The sequence below is a fragment of the Capsicum annuum genome, chromosome 2 (genome assembly GCF_002878395.1).
Source record: "Capsicum annuum cultivar UCD-10X-F1 chromosome 2, UCD10Xv1.1, whole genome shotgun sequence".
In the NCBI taxonomy this organism is placed as follows: Eukaryota; Viridiplantae; Streptophyta; class Magnoliopsida; order Solanales; family Solanaceae; genus Capsicum; species Capsicum annuum.
Genome location: NC_061112.1, coordinates 127,048,127 through 127,064,342, shown reverse-complemented (window position 1 = coordinate 127,064,342; position 16,216 = coordinate 127,048,127). Strand labels below are relative to the sequence as shown.

Below are 16,216 nucleotides of genomic sequence, written 5' to 3'. Positions count from 1 at the left end.
GAAGAAAGTGGAGACCAAGAAAGAGGCGTATGCTAAGTTGGTGGAAAGTAAGGACGAAGAAGAGAAGCGGGTAAACAGGAAAGAGTACAAGCTAGCGAGGAAGGAGGCGAAGTCAGCGGTCACGGCAGCTAAGACGGCCGCTTTTGAGAGCTTGTATGCAGGGTTACAGGGGAAAGGATGGGAGAAAAAGTTGTTTAGACTCGCTAAGGCTAGGGAGAGGAAGGGTCGTGACCTCGATCAGGTGAGGTGCATTAAGGGGGAGGACGGTAGAGTGTTGGTGGAGGACGGCCACATAAAGAAGAGATGGCAGTCGTACTTTCATAGGCTCTTGAATGACGAGGGGGACAGAGCTATTGTGTTAGGGGAACTGGAGCACTCAGAGGAGTGTCGGGATTTTAGCTATTGTAGACGTTTTAAGGTAGAAGAGGTTAGACAGGCAGTCCGCAGGATGCGTAGGGGTAGGGCGACGGGGCCGGATGAGATACCGGTGGAGTTTTGGAAGTTCGTTGGAGAGGCTGGTGTAAGGTGGTTGACTGGATTGTTTAATGAAATTTTCAGGACGGCAAAGATGCCCGAGGCGTGGAGGTGGAGTACCATGATCCCTCTCTATAAGAATAAGGGGGACATTCAGAGTTGTAATAACTATAGGGGGATTAAGTTATTGAGTCACTCTATGAAGATCTGGGAGAGAGTGGTCGAGGTGAGGCTGAGACGGATAGTGTCTATCTCGGAAAACCAGTTCGGATTTATGCCCGGCCGCTCGACGACGGAGGCAATCCACCTGGTACGGAGGTTGGCGGAGCAGTATAGGGAAAGGAAGAAGGATCTGCACATGGTGTTTATCGACCTGGAAAAGGCTTACGACAAAGTCCCCAGGGAGGTGCTTTGGAGATGCTTGGAGGTGAGGGGAGTACCGCAGGCATATATCAGAGTAATTAAGGATATGTATGAGGGAGCGAAAACCCAGGTGAGGACGGCGGGAGGAGACTCAGAGCATTTCACTGTCCGGACAGGATTGCATTAGGGATCTACTCTTAGTCCCTTTTTGTCTGCGTTAGTAATGGATGTGTTGACGCGGCGTATTCAAGGGGAGGTGCCGTGGTGTATGCTCTTTGCAGACGATGTAGTTCTGATAGATGAGACTCGAGGGGGTGTAAATGACAAATTAGAGATGTGGAGGCAAACTCTTGAGTCTAAAGGGTTCAGGGTGAGCAGAAGCAAGACAGAGTATGTGGAATGTAAGTTTAATGACGTGAGGCGGGAGAACGAGGTAGTAGTGAAGCTGGAAGCACAGGAGGTATGTAAGAGGGATAAGTTCAAGTATCTCGGGTCCGTGATCCAGAGTAACGGTGAGATTGACGAGGATGTCTCGCACCGTATTGGGGCGGGATGGATGAAGTGGAAACTCGCGTCGGGGGTGCTGTGTGATAAGAAGGTGCCGCCCAAGCTTAAAGGCAAATTCTATAGGGTGGTAGTCCGTCCGGCCTTGCTGTATGGAGCGGAGTGTTGGCCAGTTAAGAACTCCCACATCCAAAAAATGAAGGTGGCAGAAATGCGGATGTTGCGCTGGATGTGTGGACTGACTCGAGGGGATAGAGTTCGGAATGAGACTATCCGGGAGAAGGTTGGTGTGACTTTAGTGGAGTGTAAGATGCGGGAAGCACGATTGAGATGGTTCGGACACGTGAAGAGGAGGGGCATGGATGCCCCGGTCCGTAGGTGTGAGAGGCTAGCGTTGGATGGTTTTAGGCGGGGTAGGGGTAGGCCGAAGAAGTACTGGGGTGAGGTGATTAGGCGGGACATGGAACAGTTACAGCTCACCGAGGACATGACCCTAGATAGGAAGGTCTGGAAGACGCGAATTACGGCAGAAGATAGGGCCAGATTGGGTCGCTAGTGTAGGGAATTACTTGGTGGGGTTTTTTTTTATTTTTTATTTTTTATTCCCGTTATGATTCCGTATTCAGTGTTCCATGCTTATTACGAATCTGTGTGCTTTCCTCTGCTTTCCTCTGTTTTATATTCCTTATGGGTGCCGTATTTATGTTATGTCATCTGCTTCTGTGCTTTACTATGTGTTTGTGTGATATCTTGTGCCTTGAGCCGGGGGTCTTTCGGAAACAGCCTTTCTACTTCATCAGAGGTAGAGGTATGGACTGCGTACATCTTACCCCCCCAGACCCCACTAAGTGGGAACACACTGGGTTTGTTGTTGTTGTTGTTTTGCTTAAAATTGTCTGGTCTTGTAGCTTGTTCTCTTTGCTCAACAGATAGTTTGAGGTATTTGGTGGATGCATTGAGGTGTTTTTCATTTAAACATTACCATAAGATTAATTTTAAAGTGTGATGTTACTTGATCGGAGAATGCCATTTGTAAATATGTTGTCATGTGTAGGATTGTGTTTGAGTTGTGAAGATCAACGTGGATTAGTTGTCATCTGGCTGAGCGTATTGAGTAAAATATGTTGCTTTTATGCTGTTCCACCATTGTAGCACTTGGGCGTAAATGAACTTTGACATGATACAAAGTGCTCCTTATAATTCTATCACGTGATTTTGCAGTACACTTGGCCCTCATATGACAACAAAGAGCAGATGCTGCGCAAAAGCGAGAGGAGGAGAAAGCATTCTTATATACTCAACGTTGGTTCTCTAAGATTCTCTTCTCTATTTGTTGGGAACATGTTTGCAGTGTTTCTTCTGTGCAGCCAAAGAACAGAAGAAATCGGAAGCTCGCAAGTAGCATATGGTTCCATGAATGGTGTTAATCCATGGCTAATGCTTCACCGTCCGTTTATGTTATTGTCTAGTTTTATAAGCAGACATCTTATAGATGAAATCATACTGCTCTGATTCTGTATACAAAATAGTTCTGTCTGGCCTTAATATGTACAATCATGGAATGGATATACTCTCTTCTTTTTGGTTGGTTAGTTTTAGGTTTTGGTGGTGTTTGGTATGAAGAAAAATGCTCTCCATGAAAAATGTTTCTGAGAAAATAAGTGGTTCTAACTTATTTTCTAGTGTTTGATTGGTTGCATGGTTGCCGAGTGAAAACATGATCTGCGGGATCCTTTTCTTCCACTTCTAAAGCTCCACATTATTTCTGTGTTTTGATTCATGTATCGGCTCCATAGCTTATTTCTCTTTTATTTTGGCATAAAAGAGTGTTATTTTTTGAGTTTTTTTGTCAAACGCCACTTGGATGAGCCTAGTTGTGATGTGTTTTTAGAAAAATACTTTTTGAAGATTGATGATAGTATCAGCAAATTTATGTGTTTTGGTGGAACTGTGAGTATGACAGATCAATGGTAATATCTGTCTTGGTTAGGATTAAGTGATGCGAGGTAAAACTAAGAGCGAGTCCAGACGTGGTTGTGCTGTACCACCTTCGCAGGAACTTAAGTGTTACTTTTGCGTAGTTTGCCCATCCTTTCCCGTATAGACAACCATAGCCAGTTCAAGCTATTTGTATGCACTTCCTTGCTGTAGCGTCAACTGCTATATAAAATATGATATAAGTACACTATGTAAAGAGTAAATAGGCAAGTAAAATATGATTTTCAACCTCCCTTGACGGCTGAATGGCGAGAGTTGATCTTGCCAATTTGGTGTAAAGATTCGAGTTCTTTCTTTGCCTTCCAGAGATCAATTCTTTTTCTCGTTAATATGAACGTTAATTTCGTTAATCATTGTGTGGATTTCATGAACAAGGTTAACAATAAGGAAGTAAACTCATGCATGATTTTTTCTTAGAAATGTAGGTGCAAGAGTGACAACGACGATAAGAGGATTCTGCCTAAGGATCCTAAATGGCTAGCGTTGAGCTTTCGAATATAAGTTCAACTAAGAGATTTACTTTTGACTTAAAACTTATAACTAAAATGAGTCATGTTTTTCAACTCTTATTCGAATTGGGCCTATATTGTATATAGTTTGAAAGTTAGATCACTATATGTGAATGAAAGTGTTTTAAATTTCCTTACGCTTTTTCAATACTTTCTAGTTTCTATTTTTTGACAATGTTTTGAAATATTCTGTTTTCATCATCATAGTATACAGTCCAATTAAGCAATCTTTTTCTCCTCTTCTGATCATTTATCCAATTGCTTCTTCAACACTTAAACCAACTAACACTCACCACTACACCTACTTTTCAAAACCTTCCTTTGTTTCTTTTATTAAAAAAAACTAAATAAATAAAATTTAGCCCCTTTTGTGCCATTTGCCTATCTGGCCTTGAAGTTAAAGGAAAGTTAAAAGGGTAGTGTAAGCAATGATTGCTTAGGTGTATAAGCCATCCAAATTCAATATGCCAACCCTCTCCACATTGCCTAATATCTTTTCATTAAGTTTCAAAATCCACTTATTTTTACTTAAACAAGTTGGTGTTATGATTAGGAGAAAAAAAAGAAAAGTATTTGAAGGATATATCCTAGCTAAGGAGATGTATCATTGAAGAATAAATAAAGTGTTTTTCATCTTAAAGACCTTGGTCTTTAAAAACTTGGAGAGAAGAAACAAAGCACTAAGTTTGCAAGAAATAGCCAATTTATAATAAGATGACTACTGCAAGGTTCATCAAATGTGTGACTGTTGGTGATGGAGCTGTTGGTAAAACTTGTATGCTAATTTCCTACACTAGTAATACTTTTCCTACGGTAATAATTTTCTTCTTTAATTTTCACCTCATTTCATGTATGTTTCGTGTTAATACAAGGGGTTAATTAATCTTATAAGATTAATGTTGTTTGATAGGATTATGTTCCAACGGTGTTCGACAATTTCAGTGCAAATGTGGTGGTGGATGGCAGCACCGTTAACCTTGGCCTGTGGGATACTGCAGGTAAATTTATTTCACCATCAACAACAACAACAAAACATATCCAGCGTAGTCTTATAAGTTGACCCTGTAGGATGTACGTCGATCTTATCTTACCTTTTTAGGGTTAGAGAGGCCTAAAGTTATTTCATATGAGTTCTTTTTTCATTAGTATCTTTTTTATAACTGTCGTGTCCCGAGTCAACTTGCACATACTTCGACTATCCATCGGGGCTAGGATAAATGGAAAGAAATCACCTAGTATTTCTTATCTTCACCTCATGGTTGTCAACTACTTCTGCTAGACCCGCATATAAGTAACTTTTAATTCAATCATGAATCTTTTTTTTTCTTATAATTAGTTTATTGAAGGGAATACTTTTTGATAATACTGTGTAGGTATATGAACATTTCTTTTTTATTTGAGTTTTTGTGTGTTGCTGAATTGTTGATTGTGAAATGCAGGACAAGAAGACTATAACAGGCTAAGGCCATTAAGTTATAGAGGAGCTGATGTCTTTTTGCTTGCTTTTTCTCTTATAAGCAAGGCAAGCTATGAGAACATTTACAAAAAGGTTAGTATATATATCTTTTATATTTTTAGTTTATCGGAAACAACCTCTTTACTTCACATGAGGTAGTGGTATGGATCGCGTACACTCTACCCTTCCCAGACCCCACTAAGTGGGAATACACTGGGTATGTTGTTGTAGTCTTGACTATAAGTCATTTTTTGTTGATAAGTAATTATTTACCAAAAGTTCTAATTGTTGATTATCAAACAGTGGATCCCTGAGTTGAGGCACTATGCTCCTACTATACAAATTGTTCTAGTGGGAACTAAACTAGGTATGATCCATTTAATATTTCATTAATCTGTAAGTTTGTCATAATTATATATCAAACATATACTATAGCCTAATTATGTGCTACATGATTTATACTATTTAAATTTAATGATGCCAGACTTGAGGGAAGATAAGCAATATTTAAGTGATCATCCAGGGGCTACTCCTATATCAACCGCCCAGGTGAGTCCATCATTAACTTACAATAATTAACAAAATTCTAAGAATGGTATTAATTTAATTGCAAATAAAATTGGTACATTATTTACATCATCAAAGGTTGTTATATGGTGGAAAGTATCCTTCTATCGTTAATTAGAAGTTTCGAGCCTTAGGAATACAGTTGGCTTTGATAAGGAGTAAGTACTTCACCGAAAAAGGAATATTCCGATGCAAAATTCTAAAAGAGATCTTAATTTAATTTCCAACAAATTCGTACATTATATCAATGCTGGTAGTGAGGTCCTAAGCATCCCGCTATCTTTAACCAAAGGTTTTGTCTTTAACTTGATGTTTACAGTTCAAGCCTTGGGAACAAAATCACCTTTGATGAATTGCATTTTATCTAAAGAAGGATTTTCCAGTGTAGCTCGCACTAAACGGGTCAAAGTGGGTAATAGATACCGAGGGGATGACTTGCTTTAGGATCTAGAGACAGATTACCACAATTGAAATCATTGCATACCATTTATATGTATACAAGAAGCTTTCAAAAGGAAATCATTATATATCAAATATATATATTGTTACCAACATTTGTGGTGTAGTGGATGGAGCTGCTCTATCCTTAACCAGAGCACTTATATAATACACGCGTACAAATAAATCCTAGGCCCAAAAACATACAGGTCCATGAAAAATCACAAATATGGGTCGCACCGCGAGCTTTTCAGGCCGAATCAATAGAATTTGGGTCACAAATTCTAACATATATATATATATATATGTATGTATATATGTATATATATGCAAGAAGTTTTCAAATTAAACATACAAAAATTTCTATACCATATAGATAATTACTTTATACTGTACTAGAACTTATTAATCTGTGATTAACAAAAAAGCTTATTGCTTTGTTGTTTCTATCTACTTTTATAATTAGGGAGAAGAGTTGAAAAAGATGATAGGAGCAGTTGCCTACATTGAGTGCAGCTCCAAGACTCAGCAGGTAATTAACAATTCCATTATAGCTTAATCAATAAATAGAGCAAACATTACACACTAAATAAACATTAATCTTATATATTTATTATTTGTTAATAATTGTGTTCGATGGTATTTTCAGAACGTGAAAGCTGTATTTGATACTGCAATTAAGGTAGCATTGCGACCCCCTAAGGTGAAGAAAAGACCACAAAAACGAAGGACATTATGTGCCATTCTTTGATTATTAATATGCATCTTTGAATATTATTCAATTATATTCTTTTCATTTTGTAACAGTATAAGAGAAGAAAAGCCTCACTTTGTAATTTTCCTTTTTTTATTATTTAGCTGTTGGGTCAAGTATTGAAGTAAAGTTCCCCTTTTAGGCATAATAAAATCTTGTCATAGTAGCTATTTTCTCTTTTTATCATTCACTATTGCCCTTTTTTGGGTCTAATTTCCAATTATCTTTTTGGTATTTGCAACTTATTATTTTCCTTTTAAGGTTTTTAATTTGAACGCCCTTCAAAAATATTTATTTAAATTATCATTTATTTTTCCATTAACATTTCCCTTAATTACCACATTCGCTAATTGATACAGGCAGATTTGGAGATATAGCAGTAATAACAGTTACTATTTGGAAACAGATTAAATTCAATTTGCCAGAACAACTACTCTTTGACAATATTCCCTTATACGAGTGATGCTAATAAATTTTTGTATTTTCCTTAAAATGCTTGTTTTACTTTTTAGTTTCTGAAACCATATCAAAGACTTCAAAAATGTTGAAAGGAGTGGGATTGGTTAAAAAAAAAGTCAGCTGCATAGTATTGTCAAATCTCCCCATCGTCTGAATAGAAACTTACCTACATTGATCGGATATACATAAATTATACACTCGTTATGCCTGATCATACACATATTATACACGAATTATATATATATATATATATATATATATATATATATATATATATATTAACCATTCATGAATTATTTTAGTTTAATCAGTCGAGCAGAAGGCTATTTACTAATCAGATTAATTTTCGATATTTTTATTAAATTAATTTGATATCCCATAAAGCGCCTCGGGGTTAATGACTTGTTCTTGTTAGACATTTTTTGTGAGTTGTATCAAACAAGGGTGATAAATTATATATCACACGGGCAGTCCAAGGCATATTTGACAAACCATACTGCTTGTAAACTTTGACTTCCCTCTGGCCACTTTCCATTAATCAAGATCTATACAATACAGAGACTTAAAATATAATTATTTAAATATTGATAATTTAAGTATTCATAATTAAATAGTCCCACGTATGATCCAATTACTTTTACTAAAAATTACACAAATACATAACTTATGTTTCCAATATTACAAAAAATCTCAACTCCCTAAACATATTACAAAAATTCCAACATATACACAAAATGTTATGTATATATCGGCTATCTATGTATATTAATAGAGAGAGAGGCTATTTACTAACTTTTGTTATCTTTTATTAAAAAGATTTTCACGTATCGGGCCATGGACAAATATTGGGCTTTACATTACTAGTTCATTGGGATATCAGTAGTCAAAAGTCGGTATGTTTTTTTATCTAAAGTGATAAACCCCTAATGATTAATTTATAGGAAAAAATACATAAATGAAACATCAACAAGCTCCTACATTATTATAAGAAAGAATCTAAATCATCAAGGAATTAATCATTATGTTCTAGCATTTGTTTGCATTTTAAAAAATATTATCCAAATCACAAGGAATGTAGGTTATTAACTAATGATTAATTTATATAATCATCACCAAAGATCTGTTCCCTATTATAATAAGATCCCAACTTACTAGGCAGACCAACATGTCCTGTCATTTTAAGTTGACATAATTAATGACAAATCCTAACATCATTTCTTTAGATATATCTTACATTTCCATTGTGTCCAGAAAGAAGAAAAACATAAGCAAAGTGTGGTCGAGTTGTTTCACCTAGCCCATGCATCCAGTAGCCTGGTGTTTTTGACTTTTGATTTGTGAAATGATATATTTTAAGTTATCTTGTTCTGGTTAGGTTGCAAATTTTGAGTTGATAAGAGTGCGTGAATTCAACATATATGTACATGTATTTAATTAAAATGTACTTGGCCCTAAAATTCCAAGTACTAAGATCAGAATTTATTGATATTGATTTGAGGGATGAAAATACTACCATATACAACGAACTAGCGGCGGATAAATTTGTGACTAAATAATGAAATTCATCGTTAATCCTATTTAGTAATGAATTAGCAACACATTATTATAAGATTCTTTTAGCTACGAGCAATTTAATGACGAATTCGTAGCTAAATCAAAATTTTGTATTGTGAAGAAAATATTAAATTCCTTGTCTAACATAAGTTGTGTAGTATCTCAATCTCAAGGCATAATTTTTTTCTTGCAATGTTTACAGATCTTGGCACCTATCAACGTAAGTTAATATGAATAAGTTCTGTCTTGTAAGAATAATTTGTCTTATGAATTTTTATTTTTTTTATTTTTTGCAAACGTTTAGAGGCCCTTTGTCTTAGCTTATCCGGCAAAGATTTATTGAATTAATTAATCTCTTTCAGTAGAAGTTTGTACGAATAATTTATGTCATGTAAGACATAATTTGTGTCTCGCAAAAATATTTTTTTCTTGTAAAGGATAACTTGGTCCTTGCAAGTTTTCTTTTTCAAAAAAGGAAGAGAGATTCTAAATAAGGAATTTCAATTAGACAACAAAGGATAAAAATGCTCATGAGAAAAATTGTACAAATGAACAAGAAGAACTGTGTTGAAAGAGAATGGGCATCAGAAACACAAAAATTAAGGGAGAAGTTCAAAAAAGAAACGGCCTTACAATTTTTCTTTTTCTCGATATCAGAGATATTTTTTCAACAATTTTATTATTTGAAGTGTTAAAAAAAAATAAAAATCACAAATTAGTGAGCAAACATTTAAAATCAATAAGCAAATGAATGAGAAAATGATGTTGAAAAAGGGTGGATAGCGAGAACACAAAAGTTAAAGGGAGAAGTTCAAAATAGAAACTGCATTATAATTTTTCTTTTTTTTTATATCATAGATATATTCATCATGTTTTTATTATTTGAAGTGTTGAAAAAAAATTAAAAATTGTAGATTTAGAGAGATAACGTTTAAAACCACCCTAATGAAGGAAAAGAATTTTCGAATAAAGAATTTTAGTTAGACGATGAAACAGATAGAAATGCTAAGGAAAAAAAATACACAAATGAATGAGAAAATAGTATTAAAAAAGGGTGGTGTTGTGAGAATACAAAAGTTAAAGAGAGAAAGGAAGAAGTTCAGAAAGAAACAACTTTATAATTATTTTTTTTCGATATCAAAGGTATTTTTATCACATTTTTTGAAATATTGAAAAATCAATAAAAACTACAAATTTAGAAAGTAAATATCTAAAACTAATGAACAAATGAACGAGAGAAATGATGTTGAAAAAGAATGGACGGTGAGAACACAATAGTTAAAGGGAGAAAGACAGAAGCTCAGGAAAGAAATGACCTTTCAATTATTTTTTTTCTAGGCATTTTTTATTATATTTTTATTAATTAAAATATTAAAGAAAAATGAAACAACAAATTTAGAGAGAGAATGTTTAAAACCAACCTAAAGAAGAAAGAGATATTCCAAATAAGAAATTTCAATTAGACGATAAAATAGATTGAATGTCAAGAGCAAAATGCACAAATTAACGCAAAAAATTGTATTGAAAAAGGGGCGGATTGCGCGAATGCTAAAGTTAGGAATAGAAAAGGAGAAGTTCAGAAATGAAACGGCATTGCAATTTTTTCCTTTCTCAATATCATAGATATTTTTATCGTAATTTTATTATTTAAAGTATTAAAAAAAATAAAAATCACAAATTTAGAGAGAAGATATTTAAACTTTAAAGTCATTGCGCAAATGAACGAGAGAAATGATATTGAAAAAGGGTGGACGAAAAAAGCGTAAAAGTTAAAGAAAGAAAGGGAAAAGTTCAAAAAAAAAATAATCTTGCATTTTTTTTTGCGATATCAGAGGCATTAGAGAGCAAATAAAGGCAATGCATAAATAATGAAAGAAATGATGTTGAAAAAGGATGGCGGCGAGAACGCGAAAGTTATAGGGAGAAAAGGAGAAGTTCAGGAAAGAAACTCCCTTGCAATTTTTTTTCTTTCAATATCAAAGGTACTTTTGTCACATTTTTATTATTTAAAGTTTTGCAAAAAAAAATAGAAATAACAAATTTAAAAAGCTAGCGTTTAAAACCACTCTAATTTAGAGAGATTCCAAATAAGAAATTCTAATTAGACGACAAAATAATAGAAATGCTCAAGAGAAAATGTATAAATAAATGAGAAAAATGTTGTTGAAAAGGGGTGGATTGTGGGAACACAAAAGTTAAGGACGAAAAGAGAGATGTTCAAGAAAGAAATTGTCTTACAATTTTTATTTTTTTTTTATATTAGAGGTATTTTATCATATTCTTATTATTTAAAATGTTGAAAAAAATAAAAAACACAAATTTAAGGAGCAAATATTTAAAGTCAATACGCAAATGAACGAGAGAAATGTTGCTGAAAAAAGGTAGGCGGTGGAAACGAAAAAATTAAAGGGAAAAAGTACAAAGTTTAGAAAAGAAACGACTTTACAAACTTTTTTGATATCAGAGTTATTTTTATTATTTGAGGTTTTGAAAAAGAAAATAAAAATCACAAATTTAGAAAACAAACATTTCAAACCATGTTAAACGAGTAGTTGTCGAAATTAGAATCAATAACATAAAAAATAATTTACCAAAATATGCTAACATACATTAAAAATGTAAATTTATGTATCATCCTTTTTAAAATTAAAAATCACAAATTTAGAGAGCAAACATTTAAAATCAATGAGCGAATGAATGAGGAAAATGATGTTGGAAAAGAGTGGACGGCAAGAACGCCAAAACTAAGGAGCAAAAGGGAGAAGTTTAGGGAACAAACGGCCTAAATTTAACGAGTAAACATTTAAAACCATCTTAAAGAAGAAAGGGAGATTCCGAATAAAAAATTTCAATTAGACGATAAAACAGATAAAAATGCTTAAGAGCAAAATGCACAAATGAACGAGAGACATGATGTTGAAAAAGGATAGGCGAAAACACAAAAATTAAGGAGAGAACGAGAGAAGTTCAGAAAAGAAACGACCTTTCAATTTTTCCTTTTTTCGATATCAAATGTATTTTTATTATTTTAAGTGTTTTAAAAAAATAGAAGCCAAAAGTTTAGAGAGCAAACATTTAAAACCACCTTGAACAACCCTAAACGAGTAGTCGACAAAATTAGAATTAATAATATAAAAAATAGAATAATAATGTGTTATAACGTGTTAAAATACCTTAATAATGTAGTATTCTCTATCACGTGAGTACTTAGTATATATAAATTAAATTCTTTAGAAAAAAGGTGATGAAGTCACTGTCCAATCTAGCATGACTATACGTTCACAAGATTCAACTTTTACTCATATCTTGTATATGAAGTAAAATTAAATATTTATAAATATTTGATAGTAAACTCAATTATTATTTAAAAATTATTATAAAAATATATAAATTTTAAATTATAAATATGCCTTAAAAGAAATTGAACTATTTTAAACTTGGTTGACGCATCACGAACTACGTCAAGGACAAAACTATGTACCCTGCTTGTTGATATTTGTTGGTCAAAAGACATGTTGTTGTGCTCTTTTCAGAAATTGAAAAATAGAATTCAGAAAAATGGATTAAATAAACATGTCAATTGTTGAGTAGAGAAGTCTAGTGAAGCCTGCTTCTTCCTTTTGATTTATTTATTTTTCTTTTGACAATTGAAAGCCTAGATTTCATAATAATTTGCTAACAGAATCTACTATGATGTGTGTGGTACTAGATTATGGGTTAATAACATTCACTGGTTGAGACTTTTGTTCACAAAAGTAAATATATACACCGATTAGAATGGGTCACATAAGTAATCAAATTTAGAATTTAAAGTTTATTAATTTCTAAAATAATTTTATACCAAAGTAAATAATAAATGGATTCACATTTTATTATTTATACGAATAACTAGTAATTTATCATTAATGCATACGTAGAATTTAAAGAAACCATTGAATTTTTAGTGCACTGCGGTACTTTTTTTTTTTTTTTTTTTACTAACATACTTTGTTTGCTTACCTAATCATTCTCTCTTGAACTAAGTTTCACATGATTCATCACCATAAGTTCTGCTTCATGTTATAACTTCACCATCCAGGCAAGGCCAACTCAAGATCGTCAGGGCCTAAAGCCATTGTCACACCCCTTTTTCATTCGAGGAATCGAGTCGAACGGTTTTTCCAATTAAAATGACGGTTTTGAATAGGGATTAATTTAATTTACGGAGTCGCCACTTGGAATTGAGTTATGGTGTTCCAAGTCACCTTTTTGAATCCCTAATCAAAAGGAAATGACTCTTTTTATTGGTCTGCAAAAACAGAAGATCGGGTAAAGAATTCTATTGACCGAGGGGAAGGTGTGATGCACCCCTCGAGTCCCGTGGTTCTAGCACGGTCGCTTTTATTAATTTATCTTAACTTAAATTATTTTGATAATTATGTTGGGGCCTAAATTCGCTCATTTTTTATATCTAAAATCTGTCTATAACTCTTGTATTAAATCGGTGAAAATTAATTTTAGAAAAATATTTGTCAAGGTGCATTATTGCATCCTTGAATTTTTAAATGTCTCAAAAAGATAGGTGCGCCGCATTCTTAATTGAGATGAATATTTTTAAAATGTGTCTAAACTTTATCTAACGTTAAAAGCCTTTGTTTTTTATAAACTTGTAACAGTTATTTATTTGAAATATTATTTAATTTAAACAATAAAATTGAGTAATATTCATTTTTAAAAGAATAAATAATTTAATAAATATTCAATAAATTTTATTAATGATTATTATTATTATTATTATTAATAATAATAATAATATATCTATTAAAATTCCCCAAATGTTATATTTAAATCACGTCATATAAACTAAATCAAATTAAACATGAAAGTTTCTTATACTTAATTAGCATAAAAAATTATAATAATAAAATAAATAAAACGAAAACTTATTAAATAATAGATTACGATCTTAACTTATCAAATCTTTACACTTGATAATTTAAAATATATATATATATATATATATATATATATATATATATATATATTATATGAACCTATTCAAAAGAAAACAAAACATATCCATAACTGCACATTACTTTTTGTTTAAAATGGATAAGATATTTCTGTTATTTAAATAAAAAAAAAATCAAATTAACCTAAAATCAGGTCTTCAAATTCTTTAGTACCCCAAAAAAAATTAAAAAAAATAAACAAAAGAGTCCCTTTTTCTTGGTTTCAAACATTCTGTTTCCCTCTTTTTGTGTTTGTATTTTTCCCTCCTTTTTTTTTTTAAACTAATTAATTATTCTATTTTTGACATGCAGGCATGGTTTATATAATAATTTGCACGTTAACATGACAAATAACTTTAAAGATCATCTCATTTAAAATTCAAAATCAATCTAACTAACATTATTTCGAAAACAACATACGAATTACAAATAAAGATATAACGCATGAATTACAAAAAAATAATAAATTAAACATACTAAATAATAGAAAAAGCCATTGAAATAAATTCATTCACAATTCGATTTATAACAAAAACTTATAAGATAAATAATACGAAATTTGATATAAACCTGTGTGATGAATTAAAATTGAAAAAAAAAAATCGTCATCGGAAACTCAAACGAAGACCCGACCTCAACTATTTGCAACACTTTTCTTTTCTTTCTTTTTGTTTTTGTCCAGTTTGTGTGGGTATGACCATGAAATAGGAAGTATTGGAATTGTTTTGTTTTTCCCTTACTATTGTTATCTTTTTTTTTTTTGTTCTTTTCCGGTTTCCTCCCTTGTTTTCCTCTTTCTGGTTCTCACTTTTTTTTTTGCTCTTAGTCTTTTTTTGTTGTCTTTTTCGTGTGTATATATCTTGTCCGTGCTTTGTAGTGTGTGTATATATAGGGGTGTGATGTGAGAGGTTGAGGGAGTTGGAGAAAAAATAGGGGGTGGTTGGGGTAGGTTACGATAGGATAGGATTTTTAAAATTTATTTTTTTAAAAGATAATAATAATAAATAAATAAAATAATAATTATAATAATAATAAAAATAATATAATATAATATAATATAATATAATATAATATAATATAATATAATACAATATAATATAATATAATATAATATAATATTAAGTGATTAATGCTTACAGATATAATGAAGTTCTTTCTACACTTCTTCTCTGCAAAGTTCTTACTTATCTTTATAAAGGCAGTTCCTCTAAATATGGATTTACACATGTTCATACTACGGAAAGTCATTGACGACCTTATTACAAAGGATACACTTTATGAAGATCCCAATTAGGAGACTTGTGTGAGCAATTTGGTATGCGAATCTGCAGAATTAATAGTATGCAAAGATGCCGCTCGATTCCTAGCTGGACCATACTGAGGTTCTATAGGAGAAATATGATGAATAGAAGGAAGTCGTCGTGGTAGTGAGAAAGAATTTCGATAAACTGGGGGATTACTATCAAATTGTAGACAAATTCGTCCATCAGGATTTTGAGTTACTTGTGTTAACTCTGAATTAGTCACATCGTCCGCCAATTGTTTTGGGGAAGTGACTGAATTTAAAATCCATGTTTGGAGAAAATCTATTTCATCCCACCGAATAGGTCTTCGGGTAATAACTCTAGATTTTATGAAATTAGTTTCAATAAGCATAGTGCAATCAGAATTATCATCAATCAAATTACATCGAGGATTTAGAGTTGATAATAATCGATAATATATGCGGTAAGATAATCCTATAAGTTCAGATCCAGGGGCATAATCATATCCATGAGTTTTAACATTTAATGTTAAAGCGTGAAGAATATTTATATCAGTAAAAGATAATTGTAAATTTGGCTGAGTATTAAAATATACAGGACCATAAGCAAGAGTAGATTCAATAGATCCCACTAAGGATTTTCGAAAATTCAAGTTTCTAGCATCACGCAAAGCTGCTAAAAATGTTTCGGGAAGACCCTTTAGGGTTAGAGGCCGAAAGGCAATTTGTACTAAGCCAATATGCATATAATTATAATTACGTTTAAAAATATCAATATCACGCTTATTTAGGAGTTGAAGAGTTTGTTCATCAGCATTTAAAGCAAGAGATTGTTCAGTTGTTTTAATAATTTGTTTATGTTTTATTTTATCAAAAAATCCATAT

The 16,216-nt window shown here is 32.4% G+C and overlaps 2 protein-coding genes across 15 annotated transcripts in view; both read left to right on the top strand.

Annotated features, from left to right (window-relative positions):
• The window catches only part of LOC107859328, a 13,185-nt gene extending 10,101 nt beyond the window's left edge, over positions 1-3,084 (top strand). For 11 of the 14 annotated variants that reach the window (XR_007052342.1, XR_007052345.1, XR_007052343.1 and 8 more), the window contains one exon: positions 2,563-3,084. Coding sequence is in view for 3 of the 14 variants with exons in the window: in XM_047406903.1 (XP_047262859.1) it covers positions 2,563-2,853 (291 nt within the window). In the remaining 11 variants the exon portion in view is untranslated. The remainder of the gene's footprint in view (positions 1-2,562) is intronic. The other 3 variants (XM_047406903.1, XM_047406904.1, XM_016704304.2) reach the window with 1 other exon arrangement.
• Positions 3,085-4,346: 1,262 nt separating this feature from the next.
• On the top strand, positions 4,347-7,229 carry LOC107861201 (rac-like GTP-binding protein RAC13). Its single transcript, XM_016706565.2, has 7 exons — positions 4,347-4,661; positions 4,759-4,846; positions 5,288-5,397; positions 5,608-5,671; positions 5,789-5,853; positions 6,776-6,841; positions 6,959-7,229. Exons 1-7 carry the CDS (start codon positions 4,563-4,565, stop codon positions 7,058-7,060), a joined length of 594 nt encoding a protein of 197 aa, XP_016562051.1. The 5' UTR covers positions 4,347-4,562; the 3' UTR covers positions 7,061-7,229.
• The last annotated feature ends 8,987 nt before the right edge of the window (positions 7,230-16,216 follow it).